Source organism: Protomyctophum bolini (assembly GCF_963924005.1).
Source record: "Protomyctophum bolini genome assembly, chromosome: 15".
NCBI lineage: Eukaryota > Metazoa > Chordata > Actinopteri > Myctophiformes > Myctophidae > Protomyctophum > Protomyctophum bolini.
Genome location: NC_137876.1, coordinates 3566431 through 3579138, shown reverse-complemented (window position 1 = coordinate 3579138; position 12708 = coordinate 3566431). Strand labels below are relative to the sequence as shown.

Below are 12708 nucleotides of genomic sequence, written 5' to 3'. Positions count from 1 at the left end.
CTATGTTCGACCACAAGATGGCAGTGTAAGTTATAGTTTTGACCATAGACTGTAAAAAACAAAAATAGGTTGTGTGTGAGCTTCTGCCTAATGTGCTAATCTGGGCCATTAACTTTAAGTTAAGAGGTCCAGGGAGGTTCTGAGGTCCAGGGACCAGGTCCAGGGAGGTTCTGAGTTCCAGGGACCAGGTCCAGGGATGTTCTGAGGTCCAGGGACCTCAGAAACACTGCCGGCTGCAGTAGGCCTATAGTTAGTTAGTTACTTTATTGACACAAATGTATAAAACATTGGGTCCAAACAATAATAAAAAAACCCATGAATCAAAAACTTTAAAAGGTAAAATACATTAAAATATACAATACAGAATTCCTTTACAACAGGAGCTTTCTATTGCTCCACAAGTGACAGGCAGGCATGTAGCATACGCAAAGTCTCTCTGTTAGTGCCCACAAAATACATTAATTGATTGAATATTTTATTGATTTATAAAGTAAATAAATAAAAAATCCAGCAGTATAGTGAAAAAGATGTAATTTGGATGATACACAAAACAAAGCCAAGGGCTTGTAGCCCTTATGGTCCATTACACATTCAGAAATGGACAAACAACAGTGCAACGATACAAAAATAAAGTTTTAAGCAATGGAACTAACCATAAAATATGAAATAACTTTAAATTCCTATTACTTGTCACATGAAAACTCTTTTTTTTCCTAGGTTTTAAAGGAAAAAAATACCATGTGTTTTATATTAATATTTGCAGTAGGCCTATATCCCGTAAATATATTCCCACTTGCAGTATATCCCCACGGCGCACCGGGTGGGCCCCAGGTAATTAATTAAAATATAATTGTTGCTATAAAGCAACGCTGGGTCTTAGAGGGTTAAGAGTAAACAATGTGAGTGCAGAGAGGGCTCTCTGCTGGTGCAGCCTGCCCACCAGTGTTTTTCCGTTGACTAAAATCAAGACGAAAAATTTCCATCAACTACCTTTTTTCACTACATGGAAACTAAGCTATCATGACTCTAAGACTAAATATGTTGACAATTGCCGCAGCGCAACGCATTTTAGTACAAATAGTAAGTATAAAAATCTGCCATTATGACGGCATCAAGGCCGGCCACCAAAACACATTTTAGTCGACAAAAATCACCTGTAGATTTAGTCGACTAAAATCGCATGACATTCAGTCGACTGAAACTATATACTAACACCAATACATTCCAGGTGACTAAAATGTGACTAAAACTAAGTGAAAACTATTCAAGAGACTATATTATGACTAAAACTAAAATAGAAATTTGCTCCCAGAAACAACACTGCTGCCCACTTTGACACGGCGACAACAAGACGCAGCTTTTTCAGTCATGCGTGCTTAATAAATAGAGTTATTATAAACCATTTTGACCTGAGATCAGATCCTAAAAATGTCTTCTACATCCTGACAGTTTTCCATTCTGTAAGGAAGGCCATGAGTCAGTCATGCACCAAAGGCGCCCAGCCCACATGGACTTACAGGACACACCATATCATTGCATTCAATATTGCATTGTGTACAATAAACAGATATGTTTTGTTGATATTCCCTATTTTTCTTCTTTTTTTCTTTTTTACACAAACATAACATTCTGCCTTATTTCCCACACCCTGCATAAAAAGTCTGCCAAAGCAAAAGTACCTTTCCTAAAACAAAATTCCAGTTTTTCATAGTCCTCCAACCAGAAAAAGTCAGCACAGATGGTTGTCATTTTACAAAATAATATATGTCTTAATTCTTCATATAACGGGCAGTAAAACAAAAAATGAATTTCATTTTCAATTTCTTTTAAATCACACACTAGACAGACTCTATTATAAGCCCATGGTGCAGGTGGACCAATCAAAGGTACGCTGTACGCTCACACCACAATGGCATGTTTAGAGGCGTGTTTGTTTTGGGCATGCATGGACTTTCCAGACAAAGTGACAAAACAGGTCCATCGGGCAAGCCTTTTAAATGAAAACGTAGCTCCTGCTAAGGGCGATCATTCATTACACACACCACCTGGGAACTATACGTTTTCAGCCAATTGTGAATATGATGGAAATACTATTTGTCATTGAATGTTTTCTTGCGTCATCGGCTAAATGCGGTAAGGACAATGCCATTACTATATACTTTAACCCATTCTGACCTGAGATCAGATTCTAAAAATGTCTTCTATATCCTGACAGTTTTCTGAAAAAGCTATGTTTCTATGTCAGTCGTTCTTCGATTAAAAAAAAAATAGCAGACCTTGTAGATCTGCTATTTTTCAATAGCTAAAGCATAACATAACACGGATTCTGCCAATGCTTTTCAAATGGGAACGGAGCGGTTTGTTGACATTAATGTGGATTTCTGCAAAAAAGAATGCTCCGTCCCCGTTGAAAAGCACTGGCAGACAAAATTTGTACTTTTACTTCACTACAATTATTTGAAAAATGTAGTTACTATAGTTACTTTGGCGATTTTAATTTTGATTAGAAAACACTACATTAATTAACCACTTCAACCCATACATTTCGGCCATTTGAAAATAGCTGATCTACGAGCTTGTAGATCTGACATTTTCAATACATTTTCTATAAATTTAGAATTTGTGAAATGTGACATTGTGCAATATGAATACTTTAACTTCTAGTACTTTAAGTACATTTTAATGCCCACACTTTTGTACTTTTACTCAAGTACATTTTCAATTCAGCACTTTTACTTGTAACGAAGTAGTTCTAAATTGCAGTATTGGTGTACTTTTACTTAACCCATTCTGAACGGGAACCCATTTTGGTGTTGGCATCATGTTATGCTTTAGCTATTGAAAAATAGCAGATCTACAAGCTCATAGCGCGCCACCGAGTGGCGCGCTACGAGCTTGTAGGTCTGCTATTTTTGAAAAATCGAAGAGCGACTGACATTTTTAGAATCTGATCTCAGGTCAGAATGGGTTAATCAGACCAGTGTGTGTCCAGTGGAAACCTCGTATGAATCTGATCTCAGGTCAGAATGGGTTAAGTAAAACAATTGAGTACTTTTTTTTCCCCCACCCACTGGTTTTGATTGAGAACCATGACATTATTTAATCTCCCACTGTCAGACTCCCATTCTCTAGAGTTCCGTTCCTTTGGGCTCAAAGAGGAGGCCGGAGACCGAATAAACGTCGGACAGCAGGTCTTATTCGACGGAGTCGCGGCTTCGTATTGTTGTGAAGACAGAACACGGTCTGGCATATTTCACGACTGGAGAAGCTCGGATATCGAACGGGATATGGTAGTGTCCTACTATCAGATTCATCACCTGACCAACATGCCAGTGGGTGAGTTGTCAAAATTGTCACGTGTTTATTTTCACAAGAAAATATTTTTTATATTTATATATCCCATTTGAGGAAAGTTAAGATGTCCCATATTACCATATTGTTTAGCGGTATTCATCATTTACTACTATTAACTACTCTAACTAATAATTTACACTTGACCTTTGATTGAGTGCAGTGACCTACTATACCAAATGTATACTGGATTTGGGTTTAGCACTCTACTGAAAACCATTGAGCTCTTATGTTATTGCATGTAGTGGAAGTGAATAGACAGGGCCGGTTCAGGCATAAGCAATATAAGCGGTCGCTTGGGGCCACAACCACAACCACATACTAGTCTTTTTTTTATGTCCAATGCATTTGCATTTAAGTTCATAAAGTTAACATGAGAACATATAAATGTATTTGAAATTAAATAACGTCAAATTTCAGGATTCCAATTCAGAAATAGCTAAAAAAATATATATTCAGGATTCCAATAAAAGAAATTGCAATAATTGCAGATCTACGAGCTCAAAACGCGTCGCAGCTTGAGCTGTAGATCAGCTATTTTTTTACTATATTTATCCAAAAACTATAGTTATTATTTTAATATGCAATAAAATTAAGATCTCACAACAGACACAACAGAATCATTTGATAATATGCCACATGCAGTTGAATGCAAGTTGCTAATTGCACACTGCCCACAGGTGAAGTGGTTTGCCATTGATTGCAGTTGGTTGATTGAATTGTTGGCAATAGGCCAGCACAGTAAAGATGATAATAATCTATAATATTATATGTGTAGTTCTTTATGGATATAGGGCTCCATTTTTGTCACCGCTAAACCCCTTATCCCTAAACCTTTTTGCCTTTTTTACTATTTTGCATAACATTTTTGAATAGTTAAAATGGCCAGTCTACAAGCTCACAACGCTAGTAGTTGAACTATTCAACTTGAACTAGTTTAGGGATAAGGGGTTTAGCGGCCTGTATTATTTACAGTGGAAAATGGTGCAGCAAAAACACTTCTATTCAGAAGGATCTATATTTGCTACAAAAGCTAAGGAGGGCAGTACTGAGCAAATACATTTGCTGAAAAAACGATTTCACCGTTGAGAGAAAGTGTTTCCTTCTTTTTGAGTGGTGCAACCACTCCAAGGAACAGCAATGTCTGTGTTCACCTGTGTACCTACAGTATGTGCCTATATACCTACTCTCTCTAGGTCGTACCAAAGACTCTAAAAATGGGACCCAGTGCCTCCCTGCTTGACACTCGGCATCAAGGGTTGGATTGGGGGTAAGTCCCTGCGACATACTAGCGTCATGTCCAGGGGGTGTACTTGTACATCAAGCTGCCTCACGCTACAGAAACAGGAGATAGGCTCCTGCCCCTATGGGCCTCATGGCTACAGAAACAGGAGATAGGCTCCTGCCCCTATGGGCCTCATGGCTACAGAAACAGGAGATAGGCTCCTGCCCCTATGGGCCTCATGGCTCGGCAAGGCTACTTACTTTTACTTTACTCTAGGTCGTCCTCAGACGAGCCCTCCATCGACGTTTCCAGTCATCTCGAGTACCAGTATATGAATATTAGTACCAGTAGGGGCGCTGTTTGTCAGAAACAGAGAGAGAGATAGCATTAGTGCTGCACTGTTGCCTGCTAATATGAGAGAGAGAGAGAGAGAGAGAGAGAGAGAGAGGGAGAGGAGAGGAGGGGCCTGCAGATACAGGCTTTGAGAAAAACAGCAAAGACCCAGAACCTCCATCTGCTCACTGAGCTTGATCTTGGTGGTGTACCAATATATAACTATAATAACTCTCCACAATCCTAATCCGTGGAGACCCTTAATGATCCACAGCCTGGGCGTCCACAATCTCCACTTAGAAGCTTGTTCACCTCTGATCAAAGTTAGTAGCCCTTGCATGGAACCAGGTGTGACGGTGCATTCCTTTAATTCCTGGCATGCTCTTTTTATCGATATCTAATCACCCATCATGTACGTACAACGTACATGTACATGATGGTTTTGACTCTTATCTTTCTGTTTCCATCCATGAGAATCATGCATGGCATCACAACTATGCAAGGTTGTGCAACTATGCAACTGTGTGGAGTTTGCATGTTCTCCCCGTGTCCCCTAGGGTAGGTACCCTCACATGTTCTCCCCGTGTCCCCTAGGGTAGGTACCCTCACATGTTCTCCCCGTGTCCCCTAGGGTAGGTACCCTCACAAAAACATGCAGTAAACCTGGTCTCTAAACTGCCTCCCCCTGGCCAGCCGGGGCGCCTGATGGAGGGGAAAGGAACTGGTTGGAATAACGTGTTCCTTCCACGCGCTATACGTCCAACCAGGGAAACTCCCCCCTGTCAGGTGTAAAGGAGCAACTTGGACACTCGGGCATGAAGGGAGCATGAGTTAAGTCCGTTGCTCTCCCCAGGTTGGCGGAGGGTGTGTAGAGCCCAGGATCACAGTAGATGATTGGCACAGGGGTGAAAAATGGGTTACAAAATCGTGGGATAAAAAAAAAAAAAACTATGCAAGGTCTGTGTCCGTTCAACTAACGTCTGGCTGTTCTGTATAGATGTCGTCCAGCGACAGCGTGGCTGTGTCCGTTCAACTAACGGAACCGTCTCTGCTTTCGAAAAATGGGCCGTGAGCGGCGTGGACTTCATAACCTTTGACCCTCACTCGCTCAGATGGACGTCCCGGTCTCCAGCGGCAGACGCGGTCGAACGGAGCTGGAACAAAGAACAAACGAGGAACCGTTTGTTTAGTTACTTTCTCAAGAGTCAGTGTCCCTCCATGTTGCAGCAGATGAAGTTAAAACCAACGGACCGTACAGGTAAGAATGACAACAAGGATAGTTTAGGTGTTGGTCTTGAGAAGATGCACATGAAAGCACGCAGACAAAACATGCTGGCACTCTAGGCAGACACGCAGACTCAAGCAACGTGCACTCACGCACGCATGCACACAGTACTCGCACAAACATGGACTCCATCACCATATTTCAAAGTTCAAACTCACCTCAAAACCCACCTGTTTAGGCAGGCCTATGACTCCGTGTGACCTCTGTGTCTTCTGCAGTAAGCTGTGCCCTAGTTTCCTTTTCTGCTTTTAACCTTGAGTGCCCTGAAAGGCGCCTTATAACATAAATGTATTATTATTCACACATGTTTTACTTAAGTAAAACAAATAGTACCACAATGCAGAAACTCTCAAAATTAAAGTGCAAAAGTTTTGGTATCAACATATACCAAAAGTCAAAGTAGCCCATACTATACCTTACCCATTGTGCAGCATTTTACATTTCACAAATTCAAAATATATACAAATCTCTACAAGCTCAAAATGTGTCACATGGCGACGCATCAGTGAGCTTGTAGATAGGCTATTTTCAAATGGCAGAAACATATGGGGCTGGAGTGGTTAACCCATTCTGGGCGTGAACCCATTTTGTGTTAGCATCATGTTATGCTTTAGCTATTGAAAAATAGCCGATCTAGCTTGTAGGTCTGCTATTTTTGAAAAATCGAAGAACGACTGACATTTTTAGAATCTGATCTCAGGTCAGAATGGGTTAATCAGATCAGTGTGTGTCCAGTGGAAACCTCGTATGAATCTGATCTCAGGTCAGAATGGGTTAATGTGTGTTTTATAATAACAATTAAAAAAATCTACAAAATAACTAGTAGCCTAACTCAAGTTTTTGTATAATTGTAGTGGAGTAAAAGTATAAAATAACTAGAACTGCACTCTGCCGAGTGCATACTTGCTTGTTGCACACTAGTAGGCCATAAATGGCCTACTAGTGCGCAAGCAGAGCGCGCAAGTACTTTCGACCGCTGGAAACTATCACATCTCAGTATCTCTGTGAAGGAACGTTTGAAATGTATAATCATTACGTGTAACTATTTGCTACCTAACTACTTTTTTACAGAAAAATGAATCATTGATATGTGATGAAAAAGAAAAGGTATATAAACTGAATTAAAATATATTATACAGTATAATTATTTTATTACTTATTGTAAATTGTCAATTGTTTTAAATGTATTTCATTTTGTACTATAGTGATATTAATACTAAATCATGATCAGAGTAATATGTGTCTCTAACTTCAATTTCTGTAATAATACTTTCAAATTTGTTGAAATATACATGATCTAAAATACTTCCGAAATCTGTAGTTGGATTTGTATCTCAGTGATGACGTAAGAGAAATGGTCAGCTGTGTAATCTGGTCCCACCAGATACCACATTACGTCATCGTTGAGAGCTGGGACCAGAGTACACGGTGTGTATATGTATGACTAGCTCTCAGTGATGACGTAAGAGATATGGTCATCTGTGTAGTCTGGTCCCAGCAGACCAGGCACAGATTTACAAATTACAAATCACATTACAACTACATACAGAGTATGTAGTTGTAATTTGATTAGCAGTATACTGAAGTGAAGTCAAGTTTTTTTCAACCGTAAGTCTGTGCCTGGTTTGCTGGGACCAGTTACAACATTACGTCATCGTTGAGAACTGGGACCAGAGTACATGGTGTGTATATGTATGACTAGCTCTCAGTGATGACGTAAGAGATATGGTCATCTGTGTAGTCTGGTCCCAGCAGACCAGGCACAGATTTACAAATTACAAATCACATTACAACTACATACAGAGTATGTAGTTGTAATTTGATTAGCAGTATACTGTGGTTACTTGGTTCCAAAAAGTGAAGCCAAGTTTTTTTCAACCGTAAGTCTGTGCCTGGTTTTCTGGGACCAGTTACAACATTACGTCATCTTTGAGAGCTGGGACCAGAGTACACGGTGTGTATATGTATGACTAGCTCTCAGTGATGACGTAAGAGATATGGTCATCTGTGTAGTCTGGTCCCAGCAGACCAGGCACAGATTTACAAATTACAAATCACATTACAACTACATACAGAGTATGTAGTTGTAATTTGATTAGCAGTATACTGTGGTTACTTGGTTCCAAAAAGTGAAGCCAAGTTTTTTTCAACCGTAAGTCTGTGCCTGGTTTGCTGGGACCAGTTACAACATTACGTCATCGTTGAGAACTGGGACCAGAGTACATGGTGTGTATATGACGTAATGTTGTAACTTGTAACTAGTCCCAGCAAACCAGGCATACACTTACGGTGTATGACTAGCTCTCAGTGATGACGTAAGAGAAATGGTCATCTGTATAATCTGGTCCCACCAGATACCACATTACGTCATCTTTGAGAGCTGGGACCAGAGTACACGGTGTGTATATGTATGACTAGCTCTCAGTGATGACGTAAGAGATATGGTCATCTGTGTAGTCTGGTCCCAGCAGACCAGGCACAGATTTACAAATTACAAATCACATTACAACTACATACAGAGTATGTAGTTGTAATTTGATTAGCAGTATACTGTGGTTACTTGGTTCCAAAAAGTGAAGCCAAGTTTTTTTCAACCGTAGGTTTGTGCCTGGTTTGCTGGGACCAGTTACAACATTACGTCATCATTGAGAACTGGGACCAGAGTACATGGTGTGTATATGACGTAATGTTGTAACTTGTAACTTGTAACTAGTCCCAGCAAACCAGGCACAGACTTACGGTTGAAGAAAACTTGGCTTCACTTCGAAGAGACCAAGCGAAATGATTACTTGCGCGCTCTGCTTGCGCAAGTAAATATATTCCTTGGAGTGATATTGTATCATTGTGCCTGCACAATGCAACTGTAATGTGATGTGATGTCTCTGCCCCCTACCCTACCCCCCTCCCTCTCTGTCATTACCCCCCACCCAAATTCTGCCCCCCCCCCCCCCCTCCACCCCCTATCCTTTTTCTTGTCTTTTCTGAAGATGCAAGTAGGCCGGGCGCAGCGCACGCTTGGCCCGCTTAGGGCGGACGCACGCTTAGCGACCAGCAGCAATAACTTTGGTCTGACTGATACTGATACTTATATGCGTTTCAAGCAGTGGCGTGCACAGACATTTAGAGGGGCAGGTGCTCAAGTGGGGAAAAAAGGGCACCTTGTGCAGCTCGTGGAACCGGCTCGTAGCTCATAGCACGCCACCGAGTGGCGCGCTACGAGCTTGTAGGTCTGATATTATTATTAAGAACCACTGACATAGAAACATAGCTTTAGATTGTGGGGGCCTAAATAATATAGTAGAAGCGTTTTTATCAAGAATTGTCACCATGGTCCACACACTACAAATTAATAAAAAAAAATTAAAATTAAAATTAAAAAAAAAAATTAAGAGCACATTGCCATAAGGGTGTCTATCTGTGCACGCCACTGGTTTCAAGCCTTATGACCTGCTGTAAAACCTTTTGCCCTTCGGGGACACTATAAGAAACAACCTTGAACCTTGATATGTAGAGGAGCAGAAGGATTGCAAATTGTAAATACTGACGGGAGTAAAAAAATAAGTACCTCAAAATTGTACTTATGTACAGTACTTAGTAGTAAATGTACATGTTTTCACTCAGACACTTGATTAAGCCATTTTGTGGCCTTTTGGTGTTTTAAGCATTATGTTATACTGTGGCGCAAATCTTTGAACATATATTATTTCGGGAGCGAATGTTTTTAACTCAAATCTTTGCTTCGGGGGGGGGGGGGGGGGGGGGGTCCCTGGAACAACAACATATTTTCAGATGGGGGTCGGCGGCCAATTAAATACACTTTTGGGGGTCCTTGACACGAACATGTTTGAGAACCACTGACATAATAGAAACATGAGGTTTTTCAGAAAACCGTCAGGATTTAGAAGGCATTCGTAGAATCGTTGTCAGGTTCGAAAAGGGGTTAATCTCTCGATTCCACGTTTGTCTCCAGACGTGCGCATCTTCGCAAAGGCCATTCCTGGCACCGCAGCGAAGGTGTCCCTGAGGTGTCACGTGACAAGCCGTGACAGATCCCTGAAGGTCTCTCTGAGCGGAGACGGTGGAGCTCCCACGGTGAACCAGGTCAGAGTCACTGGACCGCTGCCCACTGGAGAAGACGGAGCTGTGATCTTCAGACTGACCGCAGAAGTCCTCAGCAGCCACGACAGCACGTATGTCTGTGCCGTGCAGACAAGAAGTCACAACGTCTCTGTCCTGTGGGGTGAGAGAGAGCTTTATTTTACCCGCGATGAAAACGATGCCACGATGTTTAGATGATTTAACCCATTTAGACCTGAGGACGATTCTACAAATGTCTTCTCAAATCTCGACAGTTTTCTGAAAAACTCATGTTTTTATGTCCTTGGTTCTCAACCCTTTTTCATGCCAAGGGCCCCCTAGAATTATATGTATTTGACCCCCAGCTGAAAATATGTAGTTCCATGGACCCCCCCCCCCCAAGAAGCAAAGATACGAGTTAAAAACGTTCGCTCCTCTGAAAGAATATATTCAAAGACTTGCACCACATTTTCACGATAGCAAAAGATCTGCTATCGAAGATCATGAGCTTGTAGATCTGCTATTTTTCAATAGCTAAATTATTTAAAAAAATAATCCCGTTGCAGATGGCTTCACTCTTGATGGCAGACGAATCCGAATGGATGCTGGAGATAAAAGCCATTCGTGGACCATTCTGATGATGGTCTGTGGTATCGGTATCTCGGTGGTTATCGTGTCTGGATTTAAAAGGTGTTTCATCAAGATAGGTGAGATTTTTCTTTTGTTTTGTTTGTTTTTCTTTCTATTTTTGTTTCACCTTTAAAATAAACAACTATATACTAGTTATTTGTGAGGAAAAATAAGTTGCCCGTCTTTATCTATTATCTATTTAATCCAATATTCTACGCTGCCTAGGTTGTCTTATTATTTTTGGAGCATGTGTACGCCAAAGTATTTGCCGCTTTGAACCACGAAAAATAGTCCGATGGTTTGTTGTTGATGAGAAAAACAGGCCGCCATTACAATGCGAAACGGCAACAGCCTCCACAGCATGTCGTAGTCCAAACAAACTATTATTTTAAAACGGCGAATTAAACACATTAAACAACAATTTAAAGCCCTCGAGGTGTTAACATTATGTTTTGACTAATATGCTTTATAGTCTGGTGTACTGTACATGTGTTGTCATGTATGTCTTGTTTTGTCATGTCTATAAATAAAACCCAATAAAAACTAATATAACAAAAACTTTATGTTGTGACTTGTTGTAGTGAGGGTGAGACATGGACATCCTCCACTGTTTGATAAGAACCTGTCACTGCCAGAGGAGCACCAACAGCTCCACAAGAGCTTCCACACTATGGAAATGAACATGGTAAGAAAATATCATCCATAGCACACGTTGGCCTGCAGATTTTATGTGTCTGACTCTGACTGTGGGCAACTGTCACTCCAGAGGGCCACTATAGTTCCACACTCACTCCAGAGGGCCACTATAGTTCCACACTCACTCCAGAGGGCCACTATAGTTCCACACTCACCCCAGAGGGCCACTATAGTTCCACACTCACTCCAGAGGGCCACTATAGTTCCACACTCACTCCAGAGAGCCACTATAGTTCCACACTCACTCCAGAGGGCCACTATAGTTCCACACTCACCCCAGAGAGCCACTATAGTTCCACACTCCTGCCTACAAGCTACGTGCTTGTAGGTCTGCTATTTTTGAAAAACCGTGAAAATGTGGCGCAAATCTTTGGATATATCGTTGCTTCTGGGAGGGTCCCTGGAACAACATATTTTCAGATGGGGGTCGGCGGGCAAATGCATATATTTTTTTGGGGTCCTTGACATGAAATAGTTTGAGAACGACTGCCACAGAAACATAGGGTTTTTCAGAAAACTGTTAGGATTTAGAAGACATTAGTAGAATCGTCCTCAGGTCTAAATGTTCTTCCTATACTTCATTGCACCAGGACAACGAGGAGACACAGGGGGGCGAGGATGAGGACGAGGAGGACGAGGAGGACGTCATCATCGTCATGAAACCCTTCTCCACGTTTGGGAATCAACCCAAGACTATGAGACTCTACGGGTGATCACGTTCCAGGTGGCCTTAATCTGTAATGCCTTTATAGGTTTTATAAGATATATATAAGACTAATATCTCAAATCTGTCAGCGCTGCCTATACTGCCTTAAACATGATGTATAAATGTTGTTGTTAGTATGAATGCACACAGATGCACCGGCCGGGCCCACCGGGGATATGCCCGCGGACCCCAAAGCAGTGGTGGAAAAAGTACTCAATTGTTTTACTTATAAGTAAAAGTACCAATACTGCAATTTAGAAGTACTTTGTTACAAGTAAAAGTACAGAATTGAAAATGTACTCCTATAGTACTTCCCGCACGACTTGCCGCACTTGTGGGCAGCGGTGGACGAACGGTTTGTGGAGCGGTCTTGATATCGGAAGGTCGCTAGTTCGTATCCCCGGA

The 12708-nt window shown here is 41.3% G+C and overlaps 1 protein-coding gene across 1 annotated transcript; it reads left to right on the top strand.

Annotated features, from left to right (window-relative positions):
- Positions 1-2073: 2073 nt before the first annotated feature.
- Positions 2074-12508, top strand: LOC308328952 (hereditary hemochromatosis protein-like). The gene is made up of 7 exons (XM_080783090.1): positions 2074-2133; positions 3118-3336; positions 5907-6167; positions 10165-10434; positions 10838-10978; positions 11483-11586; positions 12188-12508. Exons 1-7 carry the CDS (start codon positions 2079-2081, stop codon positions 12308-12310), a joined length of 1173 nt encoding a protein of 390 aa, XP_080639216.1. The 5' UTR covers positions 2074-2078; the 3' UTR covers positions 12311-12508.
- Positions 12509-12708: the final 200 nt, after the last annotated feature.

Excerpts from the sequence above, each read along its gene's own strand:
- LOC308328952 (XM_080783090.1), top strand. The coding sequence starts at position 2,079 with ATGATGGAAATACTATTTGTCATTGAATGTTTTCTTGCGTCATCGGCT. Across the intron at positions 3,337-5,906 it reads CCTGACCAACATGCCAGTGG|ATGTCGTCCAGCGACAGCGT; the intron begins GTGAGTTGTCAA and ends TGTTCTGTATAG. Across the intron at positions 11,587-12,187 it reads ACACTATGGAAATGAACATG|GACAACGAGGAGACACAGGG; the intron begins GTAAGAAAATAT and ends TCATTGCACCAG.